The sequence below is a fragment of the Mustela putorius genome, unplaced genomic scaffold (genome assembly GCF_011764305.1).
Source record: "Mustela putorius furo isolate JIRA1106 unplaced genomic scaffold, ASM1176430v1.1 tig00003962_pilon_pilon_pilon, whole genome shotgun sequence".
NCBI lineage: Eukaryota > Metazoa > Chordata > Mammalia > Carnivora > Mustelidae > Mustela > Mustela putorius.
The window spans coordinates 14435591-14463574 of NW_025422106.1; the positions used below are offsets into that span (position 1 = coordinate 14435591).

General features: G+C 37.4%; 1 protein-coding gene across 3 annotated transcripts in view; it reads left to right on the forward strand.

The window, feature by feature from the left end:
- USP32 (ubiquitin specific peptidase 32) overlaps positions 1-27984 on the forward strand; it is a 238765-nt gene that overhangs the window by 130119 nt on the left and 80662 nt on the right. For all 3 annotated transcript variants that reach the window (XM_045070181.1, XM_045070182.1, XM_004747234.3), the window contains exons 4-5: positions 2324-2442; positions 7625-7784. In XM_045070181.1, coding sequence (XP_044926116.1) covers positions 2324-2442; positions 7625-7784 — 279 coding nt within the window. The remainder of the gene's footprint in view (positions 1-2323; positions 2443-7624; positions 7785-27984) is intronic.

A 27984-nucleotide genomic window follows, 5' to 3' on the forward strand; every position in this document is an offset into this window, starting at 1 on the left:
TCTCAAATAAATAAGTAAAATCTTTAAAAAAAGAAAAATAAGTTTCCCAGTGGAAGTAAAGGCAAGTGTTTCTGTTTCATAGGATATACATATAACATTTTGCTCTAAGAATTCCCAGGTTTTTATCCTTGGCCACTGGATGTTGGGTCTTTCTCTCTTCCATCTTCCTTTTCTAACCTGCCTTCTGACTGCTTCCCCCAGATCTCTAAATCCCTGAATTTTTGTATTTTTTTTTAAATCATTTTGCTTTTTTACAGTTTTATTGAGGTGTAATTGACTTAAAATAAAATGCAAAATATATAAAGTGTAGATTTTTATATGTTTAGACACATATATACCCACATCATCACAGTTAAGATACTGATCGTATCCTTAAAACCCAATTAGAATTTAACTGTGATCCTGGTTTTTCAAATTAGCATCCCTCTACCAACAAACAAATACTAGAGGCTCCAGGCAGCCAGTAATTAAAAATAACATTTTTAGAGGGTCACAGACATAAGCATATATTAAATTTTTTTCATTTTTTAAAAAAAGATTTTATTTATTTATTTGAGAGAGAGCAAGCGAGCGTAGAAGCAGAGGGGAGAGGGAGGAGGGGAAGCAGACTCCTCTTTGAGCAGGGAGTCCAATGCAGAGCTTGATCCCAGGACCCCAGAATCATGTCGTGAACTGAAGGCAGATGCTTAACTGACTGAGCCACCTACCCAGGCGCCCCTCTTTATTTTTATTATACTGTTGTATTAGTTTTATAGGGATGCCCTAACAAAGTGCTGCAGACTTTCATAAGTGGCTTAAAACAACAGAAACTTACTATCTTACAGTTCTGGAAACTGGAAGTCCAAATTGAAGATACTGGTAGGGCCCTGCGCCCTCTGAAACCTATAAAGAAGAATGCTTCCTTCCTGACTTTTCATGGTGTCATGTTGGATGTTCCTTGGCTTGTAGCTGCATCACTCCAATTTCTGCCTGTCTTTACATGGCTTCCTTCTGACTGTGTTTTGTTTTCTCCACTTACAGTCAGTCATGTTGGATTAGAGCCCACCGTGATGACCTCATATTAACTCGATTACATCTGCAAAGACCCTCTCCCAAATAAGGTCACATTTATGGGTACTGGGCTTTACCGTCTTTAGTGGAGAACACAGCTCAACCCAATACAGGTGGTCAAAGCACTCGAGCAGATAATCCATCTGAGAAAATTTGCAATGGGATGCAGGAAGGCAGGCAGTGAAACCCACCATGCCTTCAGAGGAATGGAATGTCTCTTCTCTCTTTCTATCTTCTACCTTTCCAAATAAGTTCCCATTCACAAATACCTGGAGGTTGGGTTTCAACATATCTTTCTGGGAGATGCAGTTCAATCCGTAACAGCAATACTTCAAACATACATATAATATGTACATCCACCAAGCTTTATTCTTAACATTATATCATATTTGTTCCAGGTCTTATTTTTTAGGAAATAAAATATTACAGCCAAAGCATGGTGCTATCTCTCTGTTATCTCTCCGTGGTTCTATCCCCATTCTTCCCTTTACAGAGGTAACCACTCTGATGAATACAGTGCTCTTTCATTCCTCATGTAGGTCTTTATATAGTTATGATGTTGTAGAAACCCTTAAACATATCATCACCTGTTTTTCAGATTTTAAACTTTTTTAAGTAAATGGTATACGATACAGATTATTTTGCAGTTTGCTTTTTCCCTGAATATTTTTTATATTTATCCATCTTGAAATACTTACTTCCTTTATTCTAACTGCTATATAATATGTCATAGTGTGTGTATATCTCAGTTTACCTATTTTCTTATTGATAGACATTTATCTTTTTTCCCTCTGAGTTTTGCTATTACTGATAATACTCCAGTGAACATTGTTGTATCTCATGCACATGTGTGAAAGTTTCTCAAGGGTGGAAGTTGAGTTGCTTAGAATCTGAATTTCTAGCATATATTCCCTTTGCTAGACTTGGCCAAGTGAATCTCCAAAGTGGTTGCAGTAATTCATATTCTTAGTAACTGTATAATAGTTCCTGTTTCTCCCAGTTTATTGCTAACACTTAGTATTGTCACACCTAAACGTTTTTGCAAATGTGCTGTGTTTGAAAAGATACCACATTGCTGTTTTAATTTGTATTGCTGGTTTTCATTTTCTTTCTTTCTTTCTTTTTTTTTTTTTAGGAATAAATTAAATTATATATTTATAAAGTGTTTGGCACTGGTAATCACTCAGTAATATTTACCTCTCTCTTCCTTTCCTACTTCTACCAAGGTATATCTAAGCCATGGTAAGTTTAATTTATTCTTTTTTTTTCCTAGACATTTTTAGTCTTTTTGCAAGTGAATCTGGGAGCTATGTTATACGGGAAGAAATGGAAAGAATGCTCCATGTGGTGGATGGTAAAGTCCCAGATACACTCAGGAAGTGTTTCTCAGAGGTATATTTAAAGATTTACATTTCATCTCTGCTTATTACAAAGTATTAATTCTTAGATGTTTATGTGCAACATATTATTGACATTTTTGTTTTTAATGGTTGATGTTTCAACGGTTTATGTGCTGTGCTCAGAGGTCCATGACACTTAACTAATGCTGTTATTTGTGAATCTGAAAATTCCCAATTCTGCTTTAAAGAAGTGTCTGTACTTACGGTATAATGAAACACACTCTTACATTCTGACACCAACACAACTGGTCATCTGCAGGAAGCTGAGCATTGCTCACATTGTAGTGTCATTGCTTTTCATTGTACAAATGGCCTTGAGCCATCTGTTACTCTGGGACGTGTCAAGGCTTATTTTATCATTCATTTGACTTAACGGATTTGCATAGTGAAATATTTGGGTCTGAAAAACTTGTTATTTTTTTCTGTTTTCATAAATATATTTTTATTGTAGAAAACCTAAACAATAAAAAAAAAAAAGCATATCTTTAACAGAGCATATTCTCCACCCCACCTCCCCTACCCTTTTCATCGGTCTGCTAATATGGGAAAAGTCCCTAGAGATGGTAGAGTAAAAACCCTTTTAGAATTTTCTGATCCTTTCCTGCAGCACACTCAGTGCTGCGTATTTCTTATGGCTGGCTGTTTGACTCATTTGCATTTCACAGATAGGACAGCCCCTTGCTGCTCATAGTTTTATTCAGCTTAATTTAGTCACCTTCCTAACTGTGTAGGCACTGATTGTCAGTACTCCAGCCATATGCATATATGTGGTTCTAACGTCTCTTTGGACCCTCTAGCTTTAGCTTTTCACTATTCTGTCTTTGAGTTTCTTCTGTGTTGATAGCACCTGGAGATTTCCCTTTCTTGCTTTGAGCTCGCTGGTATGGTTTTTGGTCACTTATGGTGTTACATTTTACTCAGCATTTCTGTGTGTTTGTTACAAAAGGTTTGGTTTCCTGCATTTTATAAGGGGGATAGGTGGAGATAGGCAGGAGGTGGCTGAGTGGAGTTATTTTGTTTAGGGTAGTTGGGAAAGGCTTGTCAGATAAAGTGACATTTGAACCAAGAATTTAAAGGATGAGAGATACAACCTGCAGATATCTGGGAAAGCATTTTTCAAGAAGAGAATACAGTAAAGGCCCTGAGTGGGGAGCGTGTTTGACATGTCCAAGCAACAAGTAACCTCCCGTAGAGTAAGAGAATAGTAGGAAATGAAGTTACAGAGGTTGGGGAAGGATGGGGTGGGATGAGGTGGGGAGATTATATGTGGCTCTGTAGGACAGTGTGAGTTCTTTGACTTTTACCCTGAGTGAGATAAAACACTGGAGGGTTTTGGGCAGAGGAATGAATACATGAGGGTTGTTTTCTTGTTTGTTTTTAAGATTATTTATTTGAGAAAGAGTGTGGAGGGGAGGGGCAGTGGGAGAGGGAGAAAGAGAATCTCAAGCTCCACTGAGTGCAGAGCCCACCCGCCTCAATCTGATGACCCCAAGATCATGACCTGAGCCAAAACCAAGAGTAGGACACCTAACTAACTGAGCCAAGGAGCCCCAACATAAGGTTTTGTTTTTGTTTTTGTTTTTGTTTTAATATTTTATTTATTTGACAGAGAGAAATCACAACTAGGCAGAGAGGCAGGAGGAAGCAGGCTCCCTGTGGAGCAGAGAGACCGATGCGGGGCTTGATCCCAGGACCCTGGGATCATGACCTGAGCTGAAGGCAGAGGCCCCAACCCACTGAGCTACCCAGGCGCCCCCCAACATAAGGTTTTTAAAAACATGATCAGTTTGGCTCTTCTGTAGAGGGTAGGCTAAACAGAGACCACCTGAGGTATCTGAATAATCCAGGTAAGAGGTGGTAGTCATGTAGATCATGGTATAGTTGTGAGGTGATGAGGTTTCAGATTCTGCATTTATTTTAGAGAGAGAGTTGACAGGAATTTTTCTTGTATTGATTATGGGCTGTGGTAGAGAGAGAAGAGGAGATGACTAAGGTGTTTGGCTTGATTTATGAAGTAAATGGAACTTCATTTAATTACTATGGCTTATATATTAGAGGTAAAAGTTTGGGGTTTTGATATCAAGGGAGATTAAGAACATAATTAAATTTGAAAATCACTTTAGACATTAAAGTGGAGATGTCAGTTGTCCTTTTTGATATATAATTTAGCATTCATGAGGTAGGATTTGTTGGCTTACAGTTGAGGATGAGATCATCTTGGAGTGAATTTAGATAGAAAACAGATTGGAAGACTGAGTCCTGTACTCCAATGTTCAGAGATTAATGAGTTGAAGAAGAATCAAAACAGGAGCCTGAGGAATAACCTGTGAGGAGAACCAAGAGAATAGTGCTCTGGAAGCCAAGTGATGAAAGTGTTTTAAAAGAAAGGAGTACTTACACCAAATAAACTGAAAGGTCAAGTGAGTTGACCTTTGATCATTGAGAAGTGGTTATTAGATTTGGCAGTGTAGAGGAAGGTCACTGGTGTAGGTCCTGTGGAGTTAAAAAAATCACTGGAGTTAGGATACTGAAAGAAGTTGGCTCATAAGAGGATATTGTAAGGGGGGAAGTGGAATGTTTAAAATTGCATTTAATGGAAAGGGAACAGTTACTATAATAAAAAGATCATAAGACTGTTATTAAGGCTGCGGTTAAGTGTTGTAAGAAGGACAAGATCTTTGGAAGAGGAAAGATCAAAGAAATGAGAGTCCCCAGTTTTGGAATACTCATGAAGAGGTTATTTAAATCACTAGATGCTTGTGATTGGTTTAAAAAAAAAAAAAACCAAAACCAAAACAGCAAGGTAAATGTGCTAATTTTTTATCTGATTCAACTATTTGATCTATTAACCTGATGTAATTTCTGAGTAATCTGACTGATTATCATGTCCAAACCCTTGATTTTCAAGTTAACCATGTTTCAGTATAAGTATATATGATATAATACTCATATTAGAATAGATATATTTGGACCTCCCATAACACAACACCTCCCATAACACAACAACAAAAAATCCCCAAAACTATAAAGAGAAGCACTGTGGACCTAGTACCTAGATTTAAGTGACATGGAATGGGTTTCAGCTTTTTCTGTCTTGTGCTTTTATTAGCCTTGATGAAGTTATAAAGGAATCCATGTAGGAGTTGTTGTATTCTTTTCTTACTGAATATTTTCTTATGTTGTCAGTTTTTAAGGTGGAAATTCATATTTTATATTGTTCTTTAAAGATGTATCAGTTTCAGGAGCCTGTTATTTTTAATTGCCCTATGTTAAATTGGAATTTTTTTCCCCTAAACTATTGTGACAATTTATAAAAGGAAACTTCGTGTTTGCTGCCTTTTTTTAGAAGACATCCATGACTCAAAAACATAAAAAGTTGGGTTTAACAGATGGAATTTGGGTGTTACCAGGATTGCAGTGATCTGAATGGATAGTTGGAGTTCTGAGATTACTTCATATTTTACTAAGTCAGCCACCAAGTGTGATGTATAACTTAGGCTTAGAAACTTTTTACTGCCTGGGTTTAGTCATATCCCTGTCACTGTGTAACTTAAATATTTCACTTTTTAATGCCTCAGTTTTCTCTTGTGTGAAATAGGGATGATAGTAGTATCTCCTATAGAGGGTTACTTTGAAGATTAAATTAATATAAACATGTTTAGGGCTGCCTGGCTCGTTCATTTGGGGGGAGTTGTGACTCTTGATCTCAGGATTGTGAGCTTGAATCCCATGTTGGGTATAGACATTACTTAAAAATATTATTTAAAATTTTAGAACAGTGCTTAGGGAATTGAAAGCAGTATTGACTATATGGGAAGGTGGTAGAAGTGCCTATTTTAATTGGCAACTTCTTTCTTTCTTAGTATGTAAGGGTGCATTTTATAACAATAACATCTTAGCTTCACTGAAACCATTGATACTACTTGTTTCATTGTATCTAAGATCCCATCGATTAGAAGATGTACCTGCATGTATTACAAAGAAAGAAAAAAAACCTGCTAGTTATAACTGAAGGACACTATTGATTTTAAAACTCATCCCAATTTACACATTAACATGTATAAAAATATGTGCAAGCTTTTGGATATATACTGCTAATCCTCTTTCTAGACTAAATGTGGGAAACAGAGAAAGAATATGGGTGTGATCCCTGATCTCTGCACATGCTGGCAATGTCCTCTCATGTCCCTGCAGCAGCTCTGAATGCCACCTTCTTCCATTCAGAAAAACAAGACTTTCAGTGTTGTTTTGATTTGGGTTATACTGTTAAATCTTCTGAAACTACTACGTGAAGTATATTACTGTACTTAATAGGATGCTTCCAAATAATGTAGAAATTATTTCTACCATATATCACTTTTAGGTTATGAGTTATTTGTATCCCTTAATATTTCTATCAGGATTAGGCCCGATAGGCTCCTGAATGTCAGTTTTCATTGTATTTCCATGTGGGTTGCTTCTCTCTTTTTTCCATAGAAACATCTGGCCCTCATTCACCCTAAGTCCTCTTGTCTCCCAGGCAAAGAAATTGATTTACATAGCTATATGATGTTCTTTCTCAGCCCAGATACTTTTTTTAATCCAGGATTTAGAAAGCAAAATATTTGACAAGAAAGCAAAGAAATAGAAATCTACTTGTTTCTTTTTGTATTCTAGTTGACTTATGAATACATGTTTTCAATGATGCCTTCTGTAAGAGGGCCCCAGGACAGTTGTTTTAAATTTGCCCTGGAAATTTAAAAGAGCATTTGAATACCACACATACTTAATTAAAAATGCTACTTATGACAGATTCAGGTGCTGAAGAAGAGGGATAAGGCAAGTAAAAAATTAGCCTTCTTAAATATAGGAAAAAATGCAGCTTATGGATTTCAGGATATACCTTAGTAAATAAAATATGGCTTATTAGTAACAATGCACTGCTTTAATGAATTGATAAAATAATTTACAATTAGCAAATAGATTTTATGGAAATAGAAGTTCTTAAGTACAGGTATTTTTGAAAGCACTTTGATTTCCAGGTATACAATCTGTAGTGTTATTTAGATTAATCATTCCTTTGTAGATAGTAGAAAGGTAAATGTCAATGAATTGTAAATTTCAGGTTGTGCAAGTTCTAAGCAAGATACGGTAAAATTTGACTAAATCTATGGGTTTGTATTTTTTCCTTTTAGGGTGAAAAGGTAAACTATGAAAAGTTTAGAAATTGGCTTCTTCTAAACAAAGATGCTTTTACCTTCTCTCGTTGGCTACTATCTGGAGGTGTTTATGTGACCCTCACTGATGATAGTGATACTCCCACTTTCTACCAAACTCTAGCTGGAGTCACACATTGTAAGTAATGGCATTTTGTTGTTTTCTATTCACTTTTTAATACAGTTGCCTGGTTATATGACAATATGCCTAGTAAGGAGAATTTTATTGTCAGTGGTTTTTTTCTTCCAAAGTGTAAAAAATAAAGTACTGGAACACTTGGTACATAGCTGAAAAGGAAAACTCCTTTTCTCTACTCACCAAATACTTTTGTGCTTCATATGTGTGGGAGTTTCCCCCACACAAAGCAATTCACCAATGCTCTGTAGATACCAGTGGATGTTCTACAGTTCAGTTCAGTTCTTACATACTGTCTACCTGGGAGTGAGCACAGACCACACAGATTTAGGGCTCAGTCTATCTGCTGCCCACATCAGAGGCCAATCACAAATCTTGGTTGTTGCCAGTGCTTCTGATCAACCAGCTCTAAATGAGATGATCTCCCTCCTTGGGTTGGATAATTTGGTAGAAGAGCTCATAAAACTCAGGGAAACAGTTTATGTTTACTGACTTAATATATATAAGAAGGATTGTGTTAAAACAATACAGATGAACAGCCAGATGAAGAGATACATAGGGCAAGTTTGGAAGGGTCCCAGGCACCGGAGCTGGGATGCGTCAGTCCTTCTGGCATGGATGTTGATGTTCATCAATCCAGAAGCTCTCCAAAACCCATACTTCTGGAATTTTTATGGAGGCCTTATCACATATAGGTATGATCAGTTATTAACTCTATTTCCAGTCTCTAGTAGGGCTGCAAGTTCCAAGTTTCTAATTATGGCTTGGCCTTTCTGGTCACCAGCCCCATTCCAGAAGCCCACCAAGAGTCCACCACAAGCATTATAATGAAAGACTGCTATCACCTAGGAAGTTACAAGGGATTTAGGATGACTTTGTCAGAAACCTTGTCACTCAGGAAGTTAAAAGAGTTTGGTCAAAGACCAAATATTGCCGGGAGCCGGGGGCAGAAACCAATTTCACACTATTTCATAATAGCGCTCTACTTATTGTCCATAACCAAGTGGTATTAGTTTCCTAAAGTTATTCTAACAAATTAGCTCAGTTCTGGAAACTGAAATCAAGGTGGTAACACGTTCCTCTGAAGGCCCAGGGAAGAATCCTTCCTTGACTCTCCCAGCTTCTGGTGACCCCAAGTTTTGCTTGCGGTCATTTAACTTTACTTTCTGCCCCCATCTTCCAGTGGCCTTCTCTGTATCTCTCTGTGTCCTCACCTTTTCTTATAAGGACACTCGTTACTGGATTTAGGCCCCAGCCTAAATTCAGGGTGCTGAATTCATTACATCTACAAAGACCCTATTTCCAAATAAGGTCATATTCTGAGGTTCCAGGTGGTCATGAATTTTTGAGGGATATCATTGAACCCACTACTATATAGGCCTTAAGTGTTAATTTCTACTGTTCTTTCCTGTAGGTACAGAAAAATACCTGCACTGGGCTTTTGCTAATGCTGTTTCTTAATACTGGAATCCTTTTTCCTTTCCTTCTCTCCATAAATCCTAGTCATCTTTGAAGACTTAAATCACATGCCCCTTTGTTTCCATGAAACCTTTTCTTTCCCTCCTGTGGGAAATCATCTGTCATTCCTCTGAACTATCATAACACCTTTTTTGTACCCTTCTTGGATGAGCTTACCAATTTCCACCTTTTATTATAATTATTTATAGCATTCTATTTATGTGCACATGTCATCTCTCTTTTTTTAGAGAAAGACACAGTGAGAGTAGGGGTGAGGGAGGGGCAGAGGGAGAAGGAGAGAGAGACTACTGAGCAGGTTCCATGCCCAGTGGGGAGCCTGTGTACATGTCATCTCTCTTAAATCATAGAATCTATATTATTCTTTCCTCTCTCTCCCTCTGTGCCAAGCCTTAAAAATAAGTATTTGTTGACTGAATAGAGTACCTTGGGTGTCAAGTACTGTTTTATCTGTTGCTTTATGGAACTTAGGACTGGTTATTAATTATACAGCAGCTACTTTTCTGCCCATTTTCATTCCATTCTTACCAGAAGTTCCAACAGATTCTGGCATGAATAGGCAATGAACTTGATTTTACTACTTTTCTGTGCCCTTGTCTTTACTTTTGATAGGAAGCCTCTTTAAAAAAATTGTTTTGCATAAAAAATTAGGGACTTTTTTTTTTTTATACTCACAGTAAGCTCTAACTTAACGTTAATATTTAAATTGTTAGTATTATGTATATTTTGCCGAACTTTTGGTTTCATATTTGATTGTATGGTAAATTATTTTTCTGTTAATACTGGCTAAGAGTGTGAGTACTCCCCTTTAATGATTTGTGTTAAAGAAAAAATTATTCTGACACTTGTTAAAGTAATAAGGAAGACTTAAATCCAAGACTTCTACAGTAGTCTGTAGTCTCTCTAGTAGTCTAGAGAGAGATGGGTCAAAACAGGGACAGATAAGGAGCTGTAGCCAGGGAGTGAGGTGAGGTGGTCAGAGGAGATGTCAAGGGTAAGGGGAATTCTTCCTAAAGGCAAGCCAAGAACTTACACATCAAAGGTGGGGTTTGAGGAACTTGATCAGATATCAAGGGTAGGCAGACAACTTGGCAGGATTCTTTGCTAAGACTGGATCTGAAAAGACTGGATGGGGGCCAAGTTGGAGGCCTAGTAGAAAGGAGGCCTCAAAGAAGCAGGACTAAAGTGTGGTCAAGGAGAAAGTCTTTTTGTCAGTTTCTTTTCTTTCTTTCTTTTTTTTTTAAGTTTATTTATTTGACAGACAGAGATCATAAGAAGGCAGAGAGAAAGGAAGGGAAGCAGGCTCCCCGCTGAGCAGAGATTTCTTTGATGTGGGGATTGATCCCAGGACCCTGGGATCAGGATCATGACCTGAGCCAAAGGCAGAGGCTTTAACCCACTGAGCCACCCGGGGACCCCCTTTTTGTCAGTTTCTTGAGGTTAAATTAGGTCTGACATACTTTGCAGATGCAAATGCTGCTTATTCCTTATTTTGGAAAGCACTGTAGTATTACGGATTACAGATTTACTTAAATTCAGTCAGAATAATTTTCAAAATGTTAAAAATGTTATCCCATTATGTGGTTCCATTTTTATTTGAAAGTGATCTTTTCTATTTAGCTTTTTATCATTTGGGAAGATTTCTTGAATTTTTAATAGTGTTTGAAAGTTATAATTCCTTTGCCTTGTTAAAAATATCTATCTTGAATTATTTAAAGCAAATATTAATGTAGATGCATTGTTTTACCTGTAATAATGGCCTTCTAATTTCTAAACTGAGTGATTTCTTCTTAGGGTCATTGTATCTACTCATATCTCACTGCAGCATTTTAGCACTATTGACCATTCAGTTTTCATGAAATTCTCTTTTTTGGCTTTTGAAACATTGTAGTTTCCTCGCTTTTGTTATTGTTTGGGTTCTGTTTTGTTTGTGGGGTTTTTTTGTTTTGTTTTGTTTTTTTTTTTTTGAGTTTTCTTTACTGCTCTCCTTTTTCTTCTACCATTTAAATGTAAGTTATTTCTCATGGGTTCACCTTTGGCCCTATTTTCTTCTTAGATGATGTGCATGCTTTTGTTTCACTACAGCCATTTCCATTGCTTTGCCTATCCATCATATCTCTGTGGGTGATACTTTTTTTTTTTGAGATTTTATTTATTTGACAGACAGAGATCACAAGTAGGCAGAGAGGCAGGCAGAGAGAGGAGGGAGCAGGCTCCCCGCTGAGCAGAGAGCCTGATGCGGGGCTCGATTCCAGGGCCTTGGGATCATGACCTGAGCCAAAGGCAGAGGCTTTAACCCAGTGAGCCACTCAGGTGCCCCTGCAGGTGATTGATGAAGTTTTCTGGTCTTGCTTATCTCAAACTCTATATCATTTTAATCAGTGTCTCCTGAATATTAGTGGAAGGCAAGATTCAGCTGAGTAAACTTGAAGATCAAATTGGCTTTATTCAAATCATGAGCTCAGCAGTATCCCGTGTAGCAAATAGGAGCTCTGAGGAATTGTAAAAAAAATGAAAGGCCTTTATAGGCAGAAGGAAGCGAGAGTAGGGATAGGAGGATGGAGTTTCTAAAACAGAGTGGATTGTTAGATTGTTTCAGGCAAGGTCATCTTCTTTTGGGGGAATGGCAGGGGTCTGTCGGGCAGAATACTTTATTGGTGCTGATGAGGTAATTCCAGATTGACTGGTTAAAGGTCAAATTTCTGGGAGAGGCTGAAACTACAGTTAGATTAGATATTAAATCTTTGTTTGCTGCGCGAGACTCAGCACAGGTGACTCCATTTGGGGCCTACTGGTTTTTTTGTTTTGTTTTGTTTTGTTTTTCTTATTCTTTTTCTTTTCATTTCTTACTCTTACTCTTACCAGAGCTCAGATCAAGACAGACACTTAACCAGTTAAACCACCGGGTGCCCCTGTTGTTCCTTTTTAAAACGACGTATATTCTAACATCTTAATCTCGTATGTAAAATCAGATTCACGTTTTCTTGCTTTCAACCCACCTAAAGGTTTGGAAAGCAAACAATGTGTTCTTCCTCCTGTCTCTTCTGTCGTGGTTAATAGTATTTGTAATTCCAGTCATCCAATTTGAGATTAATTTTGACTTTTCCTTGTCAGGCTTCACATTAGATCCTATCAGTCTTAGCCATATTTCTTACATCTTTCTTTCCTGTTGCCATCATTGCAATATTTGTCCTTATTTATCTGACTATATGTTAATGCTAGGAAAGAATAAAGGACAAATTTGTTGTGTTTGTTGTTGTTTAGTTTACATTAAAAAATATAAACTCTCCCTGCTCCAGAATCTTTGAGGAGTCTTAATGTTCTATAGAACAAAGTATAGACTTCTTAGTGTGGCTCTAAAGTCTCTTAGTTTCCTATTCTTAATTATCCGTATTCATTTTTCCTTACATATGTTCTGTGCTTCATCCCCAGAGCACTGCTCAGTCTTCCATAACTATACCCCCATGAGCTTTTACAGCTACCCTATACATCACTCCTAATATTCCTTCAATTAAGATTGTATTTCATCTTTCAGCCCTTGACAATTGAAATACATTGTCCTCAAAGCCCAGTTCGTATGCTTTCTTTTTCTTCATGCTTTCTCCATTTTCTTCAGTTTGAATTAATTACTTTCCATTTGCATTCTTGCACATTTTACATTTAATTAAAGCAATTAAGATGCTTTTTGCCTTACCTTAGAGACATTTGAAAATGGCTTTGATCCGCCCCCCCCCAGAAGTTACAAGTCCTTGGAGGACAAGGTTCTTGTCCATTTCATCTTTGAGTTCGTAGTACAATGGACTAAATGCATGTTATTGGACTGGCCAGTATTGAAAAATTTTCAGTCACTAACAGTCTCCTTTCTAAGTGTGATTTACATGTTTGATTTCCCCAGAAGTGAGCGGGGGTATATGCTATTTTAGGATTATAGCACTAAACCTATGCCAAGGAGAAAGGCCAGCATCATGTTTGAATAAGGTTCAGCAGTTTCAGGCGCCTGGGTGGCTCAGTCGATTAAGTGACTGCCTTTGTGGCTCACATCATGATCCTGAGTCCTGGTGATCCTAGGGTCCTGGGATGGAGCCCCATGTAGGGCTCCCTGTTCAACAGGGAGTCTGCTTTTCCCTGCCCCCCCCCACCGTGTTCTTTCTCTTGCTCTCTCTCAAATAAACGGATTTTTTTTTTAAAAGGTTCAAAAGTCTCATAGTATTTGAACATTCATATAAAGACATGCCATATTTGGGGGGGGAATGAATTATAATATTTATAAATATAACTGCTGAAGGGTACGAAGTTGGTTCTAAGATCTTCCTTCTGAAACTCTTCGATAAATGATATGAAATACAAAATTGATTAGCATTAAGGCACATGGAGGATCAGCTTACTATAAATAGGAGGGAATTATTATCTGAACTAATTATTTTATCTGCCCCTGTAGTGTGCCCATTGATTTCCCTGGTGGCCATAGAAATAAGTAGTGTATGGTAAAAGCCTGGAGAAATGGTATGCTTTAAATTTTTTCAGTTATTTATAACATTTTAAATTGCTGGCATCTTAGTTGAATTTTGTCATATCCTTGTGTCTTATAAGAGGAATACATCAAAATAAAAAAATTAATCAAATATAAAGCTACTATGGTATATTGGTAGTTACCAGTCTTTATTGAGCATTAGAATTATTTTGGAGAAGGTATTAAAAGTGCAGGTTCCTGGTTCTGTGGTAATAATTGTTATTCAGTGGGCCTTAGGACTATGTACTTGAATAGACATCTAAAGTAATTCTCACGTAGGTGGATCATGAACTACATTTTGAGAAATACTGATAGGATGTTTAGGAGTTCTTCAGACTCTGAGTCAGACACTGGCCCTATCACTTATGTAAGTGTGGGAAATTTATTTAATCTCCCTGAACTTCTTTTTCCTCCTCTGGAAAGAAGGGAAAATGGTACAGTTAAGTTCATGGCATGTAGGGGAGGAAAACTTCTTTCCTCTACCCATCTTGGGTTCATTGGCTGGGGCCCTTTAAATTAGACTGACAAAAGGTGGGTAATAAGCAAAAAACATAAGTTTATTAACATAGCTTATGCATGGGAGTATTCATTGTGAAGAACTGAAACAGGTGGTTAGAATTTGAATTTATATTGCATCTTGGCAAAGACCAGTAATTTTGTAGAGAAGGGACAAGACAAAGGGAAACATTCATATAAAGACATGCCAGGCATTGACTTTGAGCTTCTAGAGGTGGCAAATTATAGGAAGGCAAATTTTTGGAGAAACGAGTAGTAGGTAGGGCTGCTTAGTAAGATCTGTTATGTAGATTCATTTATCTAGTGCAATCTCCATGTTGGTAAGGATCTAGACTAGTCTCTGGTGATTACTTCTGTCCTTCCTGATAAAGGGGCAGGGAGGACGCTTTTACAAATTAAGTAAATGGGGGGCGGGGTAGTTTGCAGAGAGCTTTTCTCTTACCTGTTTCTTCTCAGTTACTTTCAACTCAATAGAATCCTTATGCCAAAGTGACATATTGGGGGTGGCATGTTGTTCTACCCTTTAGGCGGACATGACATAATACTTATTTTAAAGGACTCAGCTCGGTGCCTGTTCTGGAATTGGTGCTTTACGATGACTATGCATCCTCTTGTATCACTGAACACTTCACTTGCAAATGTCAGTGAGCTTCACCCCATTATCTCCAGGGAGTAATTGTTTTAGAAGCCAGTAATTTTATAATAGAGGGTTGTAGATCGGTATTAAAATGAACTCATCCACATCTGTGGGAAGAAAGTCTTTTTCTTCTAAGTTTTTTTTATTTTACAATTCATAGAAACAAAGAACCAGCATAAACCAGTGGAACAGACAACTCAGTGGGTATGGGCTTCACCAGATAGCTACTTTCTTCATGCGGCTTACTATGAAGTCTTTTTTCTCTTTTTCTTTTTTTTTTTTTTAATTTAAAGATTTATTTAAATTATTTAATTTATTTAAATTATTTATTTAGAGATCACAAGTAGGCAGAGAGGCAGGCAGAGAGAGAGAGAGAGAGGGAAGCAGGCTCCCCATGGAGCCAAGAGCGAGCCCGATGTGAGACTCTATCCCAGGACTCTGGGATGGTGACCTGAGCCGAAGGTAGAGGCTTTAACCCACTGAGCCACCTAGGCACCCCTTACTGTGAAGTCATTATCACAAAGTCAGAATTACTGCTAAATTTCATTTATACATTCTGACATGGGTAGATTTACATTCTGAAAGTTATGGTTCATCATAGTATCTATAAATTCTCATTTTCTGGGTAAGCAACTTGCAATTGAATTCTTTGCCAGCTCTCCTACTTGAAGAATATTTGGCACATTAAACTTTTCAAATAATGTATCCTGAATGTGGAAACTTGTGATAAAAAGTAGAGTGTTATTAACTGATTTGTAAGTAGACAGAAAATATTTATTTTAAAGCATCAGTGATTCCTTTTAAATATGTGTAATGAGCCAAGGTATCTAGGAAACAAAAAGGAATTAAAAATTTTCACTTGTAAATAACATTTATATTAGAGTGTAGATGCCTTTAATCACTTTTGCACATACAATTATAAAGTAAAATTTGAAGTCACAGTAAATTGAACACACTTCCATATTTAATCAAATGCTGTTCTCTTTTATGCAAATCACAAAGGAAACTGGGGAGCTATTTGTATTCAATACAGAGTTAGAATAATTAACTGATCTGATTTATACAAGATTTTAGATTTTGTCATGGCAAGTACATTTTTCAGAACTGCAAATTCCAAATTATTGTTACCTTTTTTTTAATTTAAGAAAGTGAATTGGAACTTTAGCACAAAGTTAAATTTTTAATATTTGAGTAGATCTTAATAAAATTTTTATTAGGGCTGTTACATTTTTCTATCATGATTTGCTATTTAAATACCTATGATGAGATCTGAAGAAGATTAAGATGGTAGAGTAGAAAGATTGTGGGCTTACCTCCTCTCATAGACACACCAAAACTGCAACTACATATAGAACTACTCTTTCTCAGAATGACCTGAAGACTAGCAGAACAGCTAATCCACAACTAAAGATATAAAGAAAAAGCCACTTGAGATAGGTAGGAGGGGGCACAGAGATATGATACAGTCAGGAATGACACCCCCAGTGTGGTAACCCTTAAGCAGAAGGGATATCACAAATGTGGAAGTCCTCCCTGGGGAGCAAGGGATTTCAAGCCCCACATTGGACATCCCCACCCTGGGAACCTGCACTGGGAAGATGAGCTCCCAAAAGGCCTCAGCATAGCTTAACTCCAGAAGAGCTGTTGAAATCCGAAATTCTATCCTTAAAAGTAGTCTGTGCACAGATGCACTCACTCCAAGAGGCAGGAGTTTGAAAAGTTCCTGGGTCATATATGAAGATTTATTTGCCTTTTTTAGTGCATGTGCTGAAGGGGCAGGGCTTTGTAGGAACTTTATCTTGAAACAGAAATGCAGGTAGGTGCCATTTTTCTTACTCTCCCACCTAGCTGGCCTGGTGCTGGTAGGTACCATTTCTGACATTCTCCATCTGCTTTGTTAGTACCACTCACCATGCCCCAACATTCCTGCACCCCTAAATTGTTTCCCCCCTCAAGCAGGCGACTTTCTCAAACAGCTTCTCAGCTTATCTCACATACCCCCCTCAAATGGCTCCTACCTCACAGCACCATTGGGTGTCCTCCACCAAGACGACCTGCCATTCTGCATGCAATGTGTGGGTATGGTCTGGACCAGCAACCCCAAACTGACTTCCAGTCCAGAGAGTCAGCCCAACGCATTAGTGTGCTGGTAGCAGCTGCATCTGGTCATTTCAGCCAGTCATGCTAGGGACACTCCTACTTAACAGTGTACTTGCAGCCATCACAGCCCAGTCACAATAGAAAGGCACACACAACCCACAGAGGGGATACCCCTGGAGGGGATACCAGGAGATACCTGGTTTTGATGACCAGGGGGATTGTGCTTCTGGGCTCCACAGGATATGTTGTACGTAAGGTCACTCCTCCAAAACTAGGAGATGTGGCTTATCTCATACATGGAAACAAACACAGGTAGAATGAGGAGACATAGGACTATGTTCCAAATGAAAAAACAAGATGAAACCTCAGAAAAAGAACTAATGAAAAAGAAATAAACAATCTACCTGATAAAGACAAAAGTAATAAAGATGCTCACCGAACTGAGGTGAAGAATGGATAAACACAGTGAAAACATCAACAAAGAGCTAGAAGATATAAAAAAGGACCACTCAGAGGTGAGGAATATAATAACCAAAATGAAAAATACACTAAAGGGAATCAGTGGCAGATTAATAATGCAGAAAAATGGATCAGAATCTGGAAGAGAGAGTGGTTGATACCACCCAAGCTGAATGGCAAAAAGGAAAAAGAATGATTAAAAATGAGGATGGTTTAAGGGACTTCTGGGACAACATTCCTGCACCCCTAAATATTAATAAATATTTATTAATATTTGCATTATGGGGGGTCTGAAAAAGAGAAGGGAGAGAGAAATATGAGAAATATTTTTGAAGAAATAAAAGCGGAAAACTTAACTTAAATCTTGGGAAGGAAATAGAACATTCAGGTCCAGGAATCAGAGTGCCAAACAAGATAAACCCAAAGAGATCCACAGGAAGAAAGACAGTAATTAACATGTCAAAAATTAGGGGCACCTGGATGGCACAGGTAAGCATTTCACTCTTGGTTTTGGCTCAGGTCATGATTTCAAGGTCATGAGACTAATCCCTGTGGTAAGCTCTGTGCTCAGTGGGGGGGGGGGGGTCCTGCTTTTCTCCCTCTGCCCCCTGCCTAAATGTCAAAAATTAAAGATCAGAGAGAAACTTAAAAGCAGTAAGAGCAAATACGAGAGAACCCCCATGAGACAATGAGCTGATTTTTCAGCAGAAACTTGGCAGGCCAGGGTGCCTGGGTGGCTCAGTTGTTGGGTGTCTGCCTTCTGCTCGGGTCATGATCCTGGGGTCCTGGGATCGAGCCCTGCCTGGGGCTCCCTGCCCTGCAGGAGGTCTATTTCTCCCTCTCCCACTCCCCCTGCTTGTGTTCCCCTCTCCTGCTGTCTTTCTCTCTCTCTCTCTGTCAAATAAATAAAATCTTTTTAAAAAAAAGAAAGAAAGAAAAACTTTGCCGGCCAAAAGGGAGAAGCATGATATGTTCAGTGTGTTATAAGGGAAAAAAATCTATAACTAAGAATACTCTACCCAGCAAGGTTATCACTCAGAATAAAAGGACAGATTGTTTCCCAGATTTCCCAAACAAAAGTTAAGGGGAATTATCACCATTAAACTGGCCTTATAAGAAACATTAAAGGGACTTCTTTAAGTGGGAAAGAACAGGCCATGACTAGAAGTAAGAAAATTATGAAAGAAAAACATCTGGTAAAAGCAAAAATATAGTAAAAGTAGTACAATCGCTTATAATGCTAGTATGAAGGTGAAAAGACAAAGTAGTAAATAAAGTCTCCTATTTCTACAATAATTAGTTAAGGGATACTCAGAATAAAAAATAAAATATGACATCAAAAACATAAATGTGGGGACAGATGGTAAAAATGTCGTGTGTTTAGAATACATTTGAACATACATGACCACAAACTTAAAATAGATTACTGTATACATATTTGGGTGTTACATATATGAATCTCATGGTAATCACAAACCAAAACCCTGTAATAGATACAGAGAAAATAAAGAGAAGGGAGTCCAGACATCATACTTAAAGAAGGTCCTCCAGTTTTCAGAGTATAAGTTTCCTCTCTGCTCGATTAAATTTAATCCCTAGATATTTCATTCTTTTTAATGGTCGTATATAAATCGGACTGTTTTCTTAATTTCTCTTCCTGATAATTCATCATAAGTACAGATTGAGCACTTACTGGAGGAGATACTATGTGTACTCTGAGTATATTATCTTGTTTAATCCTCATGCTCTCTCTGAGGTTCATTTTATCCGTATTCTAAAGATGAGGAAGCGAAGGCTATGTGAAGTTAAAGACCCTCTCTCAGGATCAGATGGCTAATCGGTGCCAAACTGGGATGAAGACAGTTTATTGACATGCACTTTTGTTATTCTCCAATCTTTTATGAGTAGCTTGTAATGATAGATAAAAGGAGTTGGTCATGTGGTTATTGTGGTTGTGGTGCTCCATCTCCTTCAGACTCACTTCAGGCAGTCTTTGCAGATTCACTTTTCCAATTTCCGTTTCCCCCCCCTCTTGAGATACTTGCAATGATTATTTTTTATATCTCTTCAATAATTAATTTCATTTGATCCAGGCAAGATCCTTGAATGATTGTATATTTACCAATAGTGAAATGGGCAGTAGAAGAACTAGGATTTTAAGAACTGTGTTTTAAAAATGAGATATTTTCTTTAATGTTGATTATATTTTCATATAATTTAGCTATATTTTTGGCAGAAAATGTGTGTTCTTGATTTCCTTTTCTCTTTCTTTCTTCCTTTCCTTTCTCCCCACCCTTCCCCTTTCCTTGCCCTTTCTTCCTCTTCCCTCCCCTCCCCTTCCCTTCTTCTTCTTCTTCTTTTTGTTGTTGTTGTTGTTGTTTTTTACTTATTTTAAGTAGGCTCCCAGCCCAGCTGTGGAGCCCAGCATGGGACTTGAACTCCCATTCCTGGTATCAAGACCTGAGCTGAGATCAAGAGTCAGACACGTAGCTGACTGAGCCACCCAGGTGTCCCTGTGCTTATTCTTTCTTGTAAAATATCTCTCTAAATAAACCAAGAATGAGTTTTTGGGATTTCCTTAAAATGTAACATAAGAATGAATAAGCCTATTAAGTCTAATTTCTTTTTAGTAGTAGAATCTGGATTTTGAGGTAATTAATGTAGTATTTTGGGCTAATTTTAGGGCGATGGAATTCATTTTGATCATTTTTCTTTTCGTATCAAACTTAAATTTATACTGTCTCTATTTTAGCATTATTATTATATTCCCTTGCCACATTTTAGTTGGTACTGTTAGCACCTTCTTTCGATAAGAAAAAAAGTACTTCAGTGATTCCTTGACCATAAACCCCTAGTAAATCTGCTTGTCCCTTCTTCATTATCCTCTTATCTGGTTGTACAGGACGTAAGGATTACAGCCCTTATAGCCGTTTTAAGTAGATTTCAGAAGGTCATTGCGTTTGTGAACAGGTTGCTTCCTCAACAGTGTTAAAGAACTGTGTTACTGTTTGAAAATACTTGAATATTTTGCCTGGTTTTTTTTGTTCTGTTTTAAATGAGAATCCAGTTCTGGCCTTAAAGACCTATTTCTGCAGCTGCAGCCTCTGGTAAGGTGAGACTTCATTAGGATGGCCCAAAGTGTAGGCCAGGAATTGTTTAGAATGCTGGGAGTATGGTGTGCTGCTGTTGTGAACCAGAAAAAATTATACCTGTAGGTGGGTGATAAATTCAATCCTATTTAACTAGTAAAGTGTAAGTTTGGGATTGACCTAGGAATTCCAAGTAGAGTAATTACTACAGTCATAACCTTTAACTTCTTTAAGTGAAAATAAAGTTAGTTCCCTTCCTTCTTCCCAGGAATTCAGCTGCCAATTCATGTAAAATGTTTGGGTAATACTAATACACATAATTTACTTTAGCTTGTTTTTGGCAAGTATTCGATAATGACTTGCATGCAGTCTGTAACCAGAATGTGAACAGATCACATAAGCTTGAAAGGGAACTGAAAAGCATACTTTTAATTGACCGTGACAGTCTGATCCTGATCATTTTTTTTTTCTTTTAAATATCTTCTATATGTCTTTCCACGTTTCTCCTTAAGCAAAGAAATTGTGTTTTTAAAGGAGATTAATAAAGTTTTTAAAAATGAAAAAAAAATTGAAAGGCAGTTAATGTAATTTTCTAATTTAGTGTATTGTGTAGACACCAGTTAATCAGAAGTTCTTATTGAACATATGCTCAGTACCAAGAATTACAGTTTCTGTCAAGGCTGCTGTCTTTCTTGTTTTGTTTCAGGGTCAGATTTTTTATGTGTAGATCTATTACTTGGAAGAAAGTTTAGAATTTGAGAAAGCTGTTTCTCTGCAGAAACAGAAGAGGGTTCTCTTTTATATATTATAAATAGAGTGAACAGATATCTAACTTTGGAAAAGGAAACAGTAGTCCTGTCTTAATTTATCAGACTCCTGTGATTTCTCTCCTTATGGTTAAATTTTTATTTTTTTGAAGTTTTATTTGTTTATTGAGAGAGGAAGAAAGAGAGAGTGTCCACATGAGAGTGGAGGAGGGTCAGAGGGAGAAGCAGATTCCCCACTGAGAGGAGTTAAATTTTTAAATATTCCATTTTATTAAATGCAGTTGTCTAGGTATTTGAAGTTGATACCTCTGTTTTAAAAAATCGAAAGCTACATGCTCATTAGAAGTTCTGCATATTTAAAAAATTATTTCCTGTTTCAAAATGATTGGATCCTTTCAAAGATTGATTCATCAGAAGGTTACAATGTAGTATATTCAGTATTTAATTAAGAAGAAATGTGTACTCTTGTATGAAAATTTTATCTTTTTTGTATCTCAGTCTTGATGATTTTGATGTAAATTTTTAAAAAATTTAGCCCATTGATGATTTGAATCTGTGAACAATGATTTTCTATACTTTGAGAAATCCTATAGTAGTATAGATGATACAATGAAAGTATTGGAAATAATCTTCCCATACAACCTAGGTGACATTTAGTTTAAATACATGTACATTCAGGAGTGCCTGAACTGGGTGGTTCAGTCAGTTAAGTGTCAGACTCTTGATTTTGGCTCAGATCGTGATCTCAGGGTTGTAGGCTCGAGCCCCCGAGCTCAGCAAGGAGTCTGCTTGGGACTCTCTCTCTTCTTCTCCCTTTTTTCCTCCCCATGCTCATGTCTAGCTCTGTCTTATGCATGCACGTGCTCTTTCTCTCTCTTTCTCTCTCTAAAACAAATAAATCCTTAAATAAATAAATACATGTATGTTCAAATATATATAGTTATATGAGAACATACAATTATATGTTTTTTCTTTTTCCTTTTTTTGATTACCTATATTTTAAATAATTTTTCATGTAACAAAATATATCACTAGTCTAGTGAAAGCAAGTAATATAAATTTAAAAATTTTGGCGCTTAGGTATCTAAGTCAGTTAAGCGTGACTTCAGCTAAGATGATCTCTCATTCCTAGGACCAAGCGTCTGGTCCCTGCTCAGTGGGAAATCTACTTCCCCCTCTCTCCCTGCCCCTCCTCCTGCTTGTGCTTGCTTTCTCTCTCATGTAAATATATATTTTTTTAATTTAAAAATTAAATTAGGGGCACCTGGGTGGTTCAGTGGGTTAAGCCTCTGCCTTCGGATCAAGGCCATGATTTCAGGGTCCTGGGATCGAGTTCTGCATCGGGCTCTCTGCTTGGCAGGGAGCCTGCTTTCTCCTCTCTCTCTCTCTCTCTCTCTGCCTGCCTCTCTGCCCACTTGTGATCTCTCTCTGTCAAATAAATAAATAAAATCTTTAAAAATTATATTAGTATTATTAGTATTTTTAGTTTTAACTTTTGAAAACATGTTATAACTTTGTCATTCAGTTGTAACTCAGTTACAACTCAGTTGTGCATAGTTACTTTTAATAATTAATCAGTAATTAGTTCTTTTTAAATGCCAAAATACAGGATAACTTTATTGTCATTCTGAGAATCTCTTTTCCTAGATTTTGTAGATGATTAAGAAGACTATTTTAGGGATAGCCAAGTTACGAAATTTCCAAGAGAGCATTCTTCTTTGTAAAATGGGGACAAGTTAGAATCAGTGTACTTCACCCCAGGTACATACTGTTAAGGCCTTTTTTTGTTTTAACCTATGGCAGGTATAGTCATTTCCATGTACCTGTTCTGCTTCAGAGTTAATTAGAACACGGTCTTTCTCAAAATCTCAGTTCTTCTGTCTGATGATGTATAATAATGTGCACAAATTTCTCTATTCCTAGTGCAGATTTATTTTTATTTTTATATTTTACTTTCTTTTTTTTTTAAGATTTGATTTATTTATTTGACAGACAGAGATCACAGGTAGGCAGAGAGAGGAGGAAGCAGGCTCCAGGCTGAGCAGAGAACCCGACTTGAGGCTCTATCCCAGGACCCTGGGACCATGACCTGAGCTGAAGGCAGAGGCTTTAATCCACTGAGCCACACAGGCACCCCTATATTTTACTTTCAAAAGAATTTCACTCTTAGATCTTTAAAGTAAAAACCTCTTTTAGGTTTCAGGTATAGAGAACATCAGAGCAGAATATGGAGTATGAAGGGAAAATAGCTTTAAGTCCTGGAAGCCCCATGAAAATAAGCAAAAGGAATATTTTTCTTAAAATTTTGTGAAAGTTGGTAGAATATATGTTTTCCTTCACCTTCTTATAACTATAATATTAACACAAATACAGTACAGGTATGCATGTTGATTTGGCTGTCTGTTAATTATCTTGTTGATGAATGAAAAAGTTTTCCCCCTAAATTTGTGCTAAAACTATAAAAGAATAGAGGACGAGTCCTTTGAAAGCAGTGGAAATTTAGAAAACATTGTTCTTGTCTTCCTAGGTAACTTGTAAGTTATTGGAGGCCAAGGTTCCCTACTGATACCAATCTTCATTTTTTATCATAATTAACACTATTCTGAATATATATATTCTGGATTCAACAAATAATTCTTGTTCATCAAAAAAATATTCTGTGAGTGTTCAGAATGTACCAGGTTTTATTCTGAGTGCTTAGAATATCGCAGTGAACAAAACAGACCATAGACCTTACCTCAAGGAAGATACATTCCAGTTGGGGGAGGCAACCAACAAACAAAACAAGTAATTTATGCCAGATATTGATAAATATTGGGACCAAAGTAAAGCAGGGAAAAGGCATGGAGGAGTATCTTCAGGTTGGGTGCAGTTCAGATGGTCTGGGAATGTGACATTTGAATAAAGAACTGAAGGAGCTGTTGGAGTAGCCATGCAAGTATCTTCGGGAAGAATGTTCAAAAGTTTTGAAGCAGAGAAGTAGCATGATTGTGTTTAAATTTTTCTTCTGAACTGATTTATTTTATTTTTAAATTATTAAAAAATTTTTTTTATTTATTCATTTGAAAGGGAGAGACAGAGAGAGGATGAGTAGGGGAGGCAGAGGGAGAAACACACTCCCCACTGAGTGGGGAACCCAACATGGGGCTCGATCCCAGGACCCTGAGATCATGAGCCGAAGACAGACACTTAACCATCTGTGCCACTAAGGCTCCCCTGATTTTTTTTTATTATTAGTGAAATTAAATCTCTCCCCATTATTATGAATTGTCCATCTGTGCTTGTTAATCGATTGTCTAGTGTTTCTTAATTGCATGTATTGATGATTTTAAATCTTGTATTAAACATCTAACTGGTCATCTCACTTCTGTTCTTGCCACCCACCCACCAGGCTATTCTCACTTGGTAGTGAAGAATAGTAATCCTCTAAGTCACATCATGTCACTGCTCCGTGTCAGGCCCTCTAGTGGTTCACAGTTTAAAACCAAAGTCCTCACAGTGACCTACATAACCTGACCCCCATTTTTCCTTAGACTGTATCTTCTGCTGCTGTCTCCCTCACTAATTCCACTTCAGTCACTTTGATCTTCTTTCTTTTCCTTGAGCATGCTAAGCATGCTTTTGTCTAGAGGCCTCTCTCCTTGTTCTCTCTGTGTAGAACGTTTTTTTCTCCACCATTTGCCCCCTTGGCCTCCTTCAGATCTGTACTCCTGACACCCTCACAGTGTGGTCTTACATAACCACCCTGTTCAAGCCCATGTATGCCTCTGTCAAGGCCCTACTTGGGGCCATGGTATGCTTCATTTATTCAGACCTTTAATATTATTATATAAGTTTACTTTTAGATATTCATTTCTTATAGGGAATTGCTATTCTTGTGTATTTTTCTCTTTAATGTTTTCTTACATGTTATTAATGTTATCTAGAAAAGCACTGATTTTTGTTTATGTATTTTGTATCTCTACAGATTAATTTTAATTTGTAAAAAAGAAAAAAAACAAAAACAAAAAACCTGAGTTTTTTCATATGCATTCTGCTCATATGCAAAGAATAACCTTGCTTCTTCTTTTCTAATTTTATACTTCATGTTTATGTCTTACTGCATTGGTGAGAATTTTCAAATTCATGTTAAGTAATAATTGAAGGGTTCTGCATTAGGTTAGGAAGTGGAAAGATATGAAAGACCTTCACTCCCACTGTAATAACATGAAATCACCACATAAACTAAATCATACTCTCCTTTAAAGCCATATCATGCAAAGAAATCTTAGAAGGGAAAGAAGGAAAGGTGGAGAGGAGGAAAGGAGGGGTGAAGAAAGGAAGAAAGACTGAACTCCAGAGGGATAAAGCCCTTCCTAAGTGATCAAGGGGATGTAGGGTGCTTTCATATCTCGGGCCAAGAGCCTGAGATTGGAAGTGAGGCTGGCAGAGGAATGAGCCTGCCTGAGGACAAGCTTTACGGGAACAAGGAGAAACCAGCCAAACTTTGAGAAACCTGTTTCAGATTTGAGTCTGAAAGGACCCTGAATACAAAGATAATTGTTTCTACCTAGTTCTCTTCTGTGGAAGTCTTGCTGAGACTGGGGGCAAGTTGAAAAGTGAAAAGAGATCTCTTGATTTGTAGTTTCATGGCCTAACAATTTTGAAATCTCAGACTGTTGAAGGGTTGCAGTCTTAAGGCTGTGGTGGTCCCCAGGTACTTTCATTTTGTAAAATCTCCTAGTTTTGAAGTTCTTGCAGTTTTAAGGTCTAACACAGGCAGTGTTTTTTTTTTAAGACAGGTAGTAAATATTTCAGACTTGTGGACCATATGTCTATCACAATTACTCAGTTTTGCCTTTGTAACACATTAGCAGCCATAAACTGTATGTAAATAAATGGCATGGTTGTGTTTTAATAAAATATTATTTATATAAACATGCATGCGGCCTTTAGGCTGGAGTTTATGGACCCCCTAATTTCAACAACTAGCAGTTTCTGGGTTTTCCTGAATAGAAATCTGAACTCAGTTTTCAAAGCATGAACTAGGAGCTAACAGTATAACCAAAGCTGCATTCAAGCCCCTACCCAAAATCTGGGATGATCTGTGATATCAGCCCCATGGAAATTAGGGACTGGGCATTTCCTGTTTTCATCATTCAGTCTGAAAAACACCCTTTAATAGTCCTTTTGGTGCAGTTCTGCTATTGATGAATTCTCTCAGCTTTGGTTTGTCCAAGAAATTCTTCATTTTGTTTTTTTTTGGGGAAGGATATTTTCATAGGATATAGAATATGAGATTAACAGTACTTTTTTTTCCCCCCTAGCACTTTTTTCCTCCATTGTCTTCTAGCCCCCTTGTTTCTGAAGGGAAATCATTGCTTATCTTAGTTCCCTTGTTTGTAATGTGTTTTGCTCCCGTGTGTTGCTGCTTTAACATTTTCTATTAGCAATTTGATTGTGACTTGCCTTGGTTTGGTTTTCTTTGAATTTTTCTTGCACAGAGTTTATTGAACTTTGAGATTTGTGGAATTATAGTTTTCATTAAATTTGAGGATCTTTCAGCTATTATTATTTCAGATATTTTCTGCTGTTCCTTCATGGGATCCCATGTGTGTTGTGCTGTTAGAGTTTATCTTATAGTTCACTAAGATTCTAGTAACTTTTCACCTGTTTTCTCTCCTTATGCTTCCATTTGGGTAGCATTTCTGTTGCTTGGTGTTCAGATTCACATATCTTTCCTCTGTAGGTTTTAATCTGCTATTAAATTTTCCAGTGAATTTCTTTATTTCAGATATTGTATTGGGAGGCCTGGGTGGCTCAGTGGGTTAAGCTGCTGCCTTCGGCTCGGGTCATGATCCCAGGTTCCTGGGACAGAGTCCCTCATCGGGCTCCTTGCTTGGCAGGGAGCCTATTTCTCTCTCTGCCTCTGCCTGCCTCTCTGCTTTCTTGTGCACTAGCTCGGGCTCTCTCTCTCTCTCTCTCTCTCTCTGACAAATAAATAAATAAAATCTTAAAACAAATATTGTATTCTATATCTCTAGTAGTTTCGGTTGGTACTTTTTTATAGTACCAACTATAAAAAAGTGATTCAAAACCAAGATAAAAATCAGTCAATACAAAAAGACATCGTCTGTTATTTCTTTGGCTTTTTGTATTGACTGATTTTTATCTTGGTTTTGAATCACTTTTTCCTGCTTGTTTCATATTTTTGTGGATGCTAAACATTGTGAATGTTAAGGTTAAGGGGATTCTCCCTTTCAAAGGAGTTTGTTTTCTTCTCACAGGCATTTAAAGTACTTTTGGATCAGCTTGACATTTTGAAGGATTTTTTAAGAGCTTTGTTGGGGCGGGTCTGGAGTAGCCTTTATTCTGGAGTTAGTTTTTCCCCTTCTTGTTAAGTGTGACCCTCTGAATCTGTGAATACTCCCAGTGTTCAGGAAGGTGTCTCTACCTTGGCTGGTCAAAACTGAGGCATATTCAAGTCCAGCCTCAATGAATTTCACTGTGTGCATACACAAGCTTACTATTCTGCTATTCTCCCAAAACTCAACAAGAGTCCTGTGCAGATTGCTGGAGCTCTTTCTTTGTATTAACTCTTTCTTTTCTAGTACTCTGCCCTGCAAATTTCAGCTATCTTAACCTCCCAGAACTATAGCTTCTCTGTTTA